The sequence below is a fragment of the Tupaia chinensis genome, unplaced genomic scaffold, assembly GCF_000334495.1.
Source record: "Tupaia chinensis unplaced genomic scaffold, TupChi_1.0 Scaffold000623_1, whole genome shotgun sequence".
Classification (NCBI taxonomy): domain Eukaryota; kingdom Metazoa; phylum Chordata; class Mammalia; order Scandentia; family Tupaiidae; genus Tupaia; species Tupaia belangeri.
Genome location: NW_006160143.1, coordinates 727,701 through 734,549, shown reverse-complemented (window position 1 = coordinate 734,549; position 6,849 = coordinate 727,701). Strand labels below are relative to the sequence as shown.

At 37.5% G+C, this 6,849-nt stretch overlaps 1 protein-coding gene across 1 annotated transcript; it reads left to right on the top strand.

Annotated features, from left to right (window-relative positions):
• Positions 1–287: 287 nt before the first annotated feature.
• On the top strand, positions 288–1,232 carry LOC102493730 (olfactory receptor 10T2). The gene has a single exon (XM_006159069.1). The coding sequence runs from the start codon at positions 288–290 to the stop codon at positions 1,230–1,232; it is 945 nt and encodes a 314-aa protein (XP_006159131.1).
• The last annotated feature ends 5,617 nt before the right edge of the window (positions 1,233–6,849 follow it).

The following is a 6,849-nucleotide window of genomic DNA, read 5'->3' as shown; positions in this document are numbered from 1 at the left end:
GAAAAAAACAGAGGGTGCATGCCCAAAACCCTAATGGGAAGAAGAAATGAAGGAAAGGAATTGTGGCGTGGCTACCCCCACTGTAGGTGCGCGCTCTCTCTCTCTCTCTCTCGCTCTCGCTCTCGCTCTCGCTCTCCCTCTCGCTCTCCCTCTCGCTCTCCCTCTCGCTCTCTCTCGTACATACACATACTTTCCAGTAATTAAAAAAATAAAATAAAATAATACAGGTTTTTTGGGAGGCAATTCACTTGGGTCCATTCTCTGTTCTCAATTTCAGATACTGAGCAATGAAGAGACAGAACCACAGCATGATCACTGAGTTCATCCTTATAGGCTTCTCAAACCTGGGGGATATGCAGATCCTACTCTTCTTTATCTTTCTGCTAGTCTATCTGACCACTGTGATGGCCAATGTCACCATCACAACGGTCATTCGCCTGGACAGGACTTTGCATACCCCTATGTACTTCTTCCTCTTTGTCCTTTCCTGCTCTGAAACCTGCTACACCTTGGTCATTGTACCCAAAATGCTAATCAACCTGCTGTCCCCAGTCCCAGCTATTTCATTCTCTGGGTGTGCTGCCCAGCTCTACTTCTTTGTGGGCTTTGCCTGTACCAACTGTTTTCTCATTGCCGTGATGGGCTATGATCGCTATGTTGCCATCTGCAACCCTCTCAACTACACACTCATTGTCAACCGAGCCACCTGCATGCAGTTGGTTCTAGCCTCCAGTTTTTGTGGTTTCCTGATCTCGGTAGTTGTCAACGTCCTGGTGTTCAGTGTGCCTTTCTGTGCCTCCAACAGGATCAACCACTTTTTCTGTGACATTTCCCCTGTCATAAAACTGGGCTGCACAGACACCAACTTGAAGGAGATGGTCATCTTCTTTCTCAGCATTCTGGTGCTGCTGGTTCCCTTTGTGTTGATTTTCATATCCTATGTCTTCATTGTTTCCACCATTCTCAAGATATCCTCCGTGGAGGGACAGCGTAAGGCCTTCGCTACCTGTGCCTCCCACCTCACAGTGGTCATTGTCCACTATGGCTGTGCTTCCTTCATCTACTTGAGGCCCACGTCCCTGTACTCTTCAGACAAGGACCGGCTTGTGGCAGTGACCTATACTGTGATCACTCCGCTCCTCAACCCCCTTGTCTACACGCTGAGAAATAAAGAAGTGAAGACAGCTCTAAAAAAGGTCCTGAGTAGATACTCACTTCCCAAAACTGTATGAGTGAGCTGATGCACCATGAAATTGTGTTCATGAAATTGTGTTCATGAAAGTGTCCTGGATAGCACTTCAATTCCATAAACATATTCATCATTTTTTTTCTAGAATTCCTTGACAGAAAGAAGAAATAATTGTTTCATATAACCTTGATTCTTCCTACTGGAAATTTCTTCAAGTTCAGCCTGTATCCAGGGCATATATTTATACAGACTGGTCTCTAGAAAGTTCAATAAACATGGAAACTTTTAAGGATTCATTCCACATTAATTTCATGCATAGCAAATGTCTGTTCTCTCAATTCAATATTACAAATACTGTATTATTTTATTGCGGTTGCCCAGACAGTTGATACCTCTGCTACAAGGAAGAAAACAGTGGAGAATGTTGTTTAAATCTCTGAAAGTTTCAGTGTATATTTTGAGGTTTAAAAAGAAATATTTGCAATAAGTTATTTCTAGACAAAGAGAATATGAGGTTATGGAAAAATGAAGGTGTGATTAAAGTTCTAAGAGATTGATGGTAGAGTGAAAACACATACTTTGGAGTCACAAAGAGCTGTATTGGAATCTTAATTCAGATTATTTTTCTGCTAAGTGTTTGGATAAGGTTTAACCTCTTTTATTATCAGTTATTCTTTAAGAAACACAGGACTGTTATATCTCCTCAGTGAGTCATTGTAAGAACTAAATGAATTACAAGATGTAAAGCAATTCCATATTTGTCTGATAAATGATACTCAAGAAATAGTTCTTTTTTACCTCCCTTCATTTCCCCTTCTTCACCCGGTAAGGAATAGACTAAGCATAGACATGATGTCAGATACGATGTGAGAATAAGTTGAGCATTCAGGAGCCCTGAATTATATAATGCCTTTGCCACCAGGTGCAAAGCTGTAAACTCAGTACTATACAGATTACAGAAGAACGTGGCACTCACCATAAGGAACAGCTTAATCTCAGCCGCCTATATAGGTACATCACATCTATTTGACCAAGTTAGCTGTGGCTTTGTTAACTATGTGTTTAAATTAAGTAATGATTTGTGAGACTAATGTCATAAATTTTTATTTCTTAGCCATTCACTTGAGAGTCATGCAATCTAATCCTTCTCGCTTGATGGACACATAACCTGAATCTAAAAGGAAGTTATCTTATATACTTACTATATAAGCATGAACCAACAACTTAAAATCTATACATAGAGAATGATTAAACTAGGGTTGTTGGAAGGATTAAATGAAAAAAGAGTATCTAGCACACTGTTTTACATTATAAAGTACATTTATAAATTTGAAGAATTAATATTATTTTCATATATGTATTATTGAGAAATAAAAACGGCTATTAGAATGCAATATATAAGAAGAAAGGAGAAAGAAAAGTTAGGATTGAAAGAAAAGGGGAAAACTAGGAAAAGAGAAGAATAAAAGGACGACAACAGGCTTAGCTGAATTGACATTATGCCAGTGATTTTTTTTTTCTTAATATCAGAAGCTCTATTTTGTACATGCTTCATCCAATTATTTGGCAATGAGAGTCTCAAAAATAAAATTAGTTGCTAAATTATCATTAGTTCATCAGAATATAATGTCTAAACAACTTCATGGCACACCTATTTTGAAAAAGACTGAATGAGAACATGCACATTTATTTTAGACATTTGTTTGATTCAGGGGTTGGAGCTTTATTTGTTGAAATAAAGTTGACACCATCCACTGGTGAGAGGAGTTCTGAGAATTCTCCATATCCTTTCTGCTATTGAAAATATGGAACTGGGGACCAGCAGATGGCATAATGGTTACATCACTGGATTCCCACATGGCTGACCACTGTTCAAGTCTTGTACGTGGTGTATTGAAACTCATGCGAGACACATGTGCATGCATGCCCAAAATTTCGAGAGGAGAATGGAGAAGAAGAGATTATAGTATACCACCTCCCCTGGTGGTGGTGGTGAAGGGTGATTTCTCGTTTTCTGTTTCTCTGTCTCATTCTGTGTCTTTGGTGAGTACATGCTCCCTATAGCAAAAAAAAAAACAATTAAAATATAAATTAAAAAAAAAAACCTCTCTGAAAAAACAAAACAATGGAACTGAAGAGAATGAAAGGTAATTTTCAACTTCATACTCTGAGGCCTTGGAATTCAAAACACCACAATTTTATTCACAATTCTTCAAACATATCAACTCAGCACACATACACACATCTGAAAATTCACTTCTCTCTGATTTGCACAAAATACAGATACTTTTCTGTCTTTTTGCCACATATGTGAGAATATTCTTAAATTTGTCTTAGACCCTAAAGCCCTGGATGAATGGTCACTGATGTGGCCATGTCAGAGACTGACATGAACTAGACCAAATTTACATGTTGGGATGACCATGATCATGATGGTGATATTGATAGAGAACTACACCTGATATCCAATAGGGTTCAGCAACTTTTTTAAAATTAGTGGCTGATAATCAAAATTAAATCATCTGTGGTCTTCTAATTTATTGTATATATAAATGATAACAGAACTGAATGGACTACTTTTGGGGGGGATTCTTCAATGATGTTTTAATACTGATTTAACTAAATATTGATTAAAGACTTACTTTGTATTGTTAAGTCAGATGTGCTTTCTATTTGCATTTCTCTAACAAATAATTATTTGGCACCGATTACTCCTCAAGCACAATGAGATTAAATAAGGCAGAGAAGTTAAAAAAAACATTGCAGACAAAGATAATTACAGTGCAGTAATACAATGCAGTAATGAATAATTAATTAGGATATGGTGGCTGTATGTGGTTTAAGGATTCTAAATGAGTCTTGGAGAAATCAAGAAAGACTTTCTAGAGTAAATAATATTTAAATTCAAACTGAAAAATAAGCAAAAACTAAGGAGACAGAGCAGTGAAGAATGTTTTGGGTATGTGCAAAGTCTTGAAGAAAAAAATGCATATCTTAGATAACTAAGATTAAGTTTTCCATGTGGCCAACAGCAGAGCTCCTGGGTGGCAGACAGATGAAGACAATACAGGGAATTAATTATCTCGAGGAGATATCTGCACTCCTATGTTCATTGCAGCATTATTCACAATGGTCAAGATATGGAAAATCCTAAATGTATATTGACAGATAAATGATTAAAGAAAATGTCACACACACACACACATAGACACACCACACACACACACACACACACACACACAATGAAATACAATCTAGCCTTTAAAAAGAAGAAAATCCTGCCATTTGCTACAACGTGGATGAACCTGGAGAACATTAAGTGACATAACCCACAGAAAGACAACTACTGCATGATCTCACAATCTCATGATGTAGAATCCAAAATCTTAAACTCATAGGAACATGTAGTAGAAGGCTGGTTGCCAGCAGCTGGGGATGGCAGATATAGAGAACTGTTTATTGAAGGACTCAAACTTTCAGTTATAAAATGAATATGTTTTGGAAACCTAATGTTCAGCATACTGTTGTCTGACCCCATAACACAACAGTTAGGTGCTGTGCAGAGCAATTCAGATTCTACGTGAGTGACCATATTTTAAGTTCCAGCCCAGTCACCTTGAAAAGTATTTGGAATTCATACACAAAAGTCCAGGATCCTGAAGTTATAGAGAATTGGAGGAAAATGTATTGTGGTATTATTTAGGCTCTTTTGGGGGTGCTCTCTATCTCTTCCCCAATCTCTCTATCTTTCTCTCTTGTGTGCATACATATGCCTCCCTTCATTTAAAAAAATTGTATAAGAGTTGCTAGGAAACTAAGTACACTCACCACATATACACAGAAAGGTAACTATGTGAAGGGATGGCTATTTTTTCATTTATATGTAAACTGAGACATCACATTGCATATCATGAATACTTACAATTTTTATTTGACAATTATACCTCAATAAATCTGAAAAAAGATAAATAAATAATAAAAAAATCAACAGAAAAGAGGCACACAAAATATTACATGAGAAATTACAGGGAAATATAAGAATTAAAAAATGAAATGTGTTTATAACATTTTCTGAAACAAAGTTCGCAATATAAAAATAAATTATATTTCTGTGCATCTGAAAAAATATTCCTTATGCCTAGGAATATAAAATATGGAAATGCAAGACGCCAAGAAAAAACTAAAAGAAACCATAAATAAAAACAAGTCAAGAGGACATACACTTGCCGTCACTAAAACTGTAAGGAAGTTTCAGTAAATAAAATAGCTTAATACTTTGTAAGGAAACATTCATTAAACAATAGAATAGGAAAGATCATTGAGAAAGAAGGCAATATCTATTCATCTGGTCTAGTGCAGTTCCTCAATTGTAGGTGGGTCTCCATGGAATGCAGTTTCAGGAAAGCGGTTCCAGTAAGCAGAGATGATTATCAGCTGATGTGGTGCAGCAGCCATCTTGTGATTACCAGGAATGGTGCTGAGAAAAGAAAGTCTCAAGTATAGATATTAGTTCTTATGGATCTTAATAAAGAATGGTACTTATATAGTTTTGTAGGGATCTAAAACTTAATTTGAGGAATCCTAATATATTTATCTTTTTCACTTGGTGAGGGCGGGGGTGTCCTGGGCCAGTTTTGGTCTAATCCTATTTTGGGAAAAGAAAGGATTAAGTGTATTTTGAAGGACCTTCCAAAGGTCAAGATTATTTCTGCCTAGAAAGAACTTCAGCCCACCCTCTATTGTGACCATGGAGATAAAGCATTGTAATTAATAGTAAGTGATCAGAGCAAAGGGGAGCGGTCAGGGGACTTCCTGGAAGATTTTATCATATGCTCAGGATGTATAAAAGAGCTATGGAATTCTTTTTATAGTAGTATATTGGGGAGTCAGAGGGGGGTCGCTTCCCAGCAAGGCTGCCACAGTTTCTGGAGCAAAATCCTAGTTCGGGGCTGGTGGGGGGTGGCGCACAGTAGTGGCCTTGCCAACGTACTGAACCAACTGGAAGCGAGGGGGCTCAGACAGATCCTGGGGCCCTACAGGGTTGGACTCCTCCAGTAAATGTATTCAGAAATGTCAAAAATTGATCAAATCTATATATGGTCATAGGAGTGTTAGTAGTGGTTTCTGAGGCAAGAGGGTGGTTAAAGTTCTACTTTTTTTTTTTCTTTTTTTTTTTTTAGATATTTGTCATAGTATGTGCTCACCAGAGAGACAGACATGGAGAACATAGAGAGAGGGAAAGTGAGAAATCCATCCCCTGGGAGGTATGGCCACATGGCAATACCTTTTCTTCCATTCTCCTCTTGGCATTTTGGACATGCACACACATGCACCCAGTGTGCTTCTCAAACCACCAGGTCCAGGACTTGAGCTACAGAGTTACCCATGTGGGATCTAGCTCCTTAACCACCATGCTCCTTGCTCACCCAGTGTTCTACTTCTAAATATGGTGCAAATATATTTGTATGTCACTTTGTAAATTGAAGTATACACTTTGATCTGTGTACTTTTGTGTATGTATGTTACATTTTAATTAAATGTACCTAAAATTTAGGAAAGAATTAGTTGCAAATAAAATTGAAAGGACAAAGGCTCTTTTTCACAACAGGTTGCTGACAGAATACAGGTGTCATGAAAACCATCACTAAATTAAAGCCAAA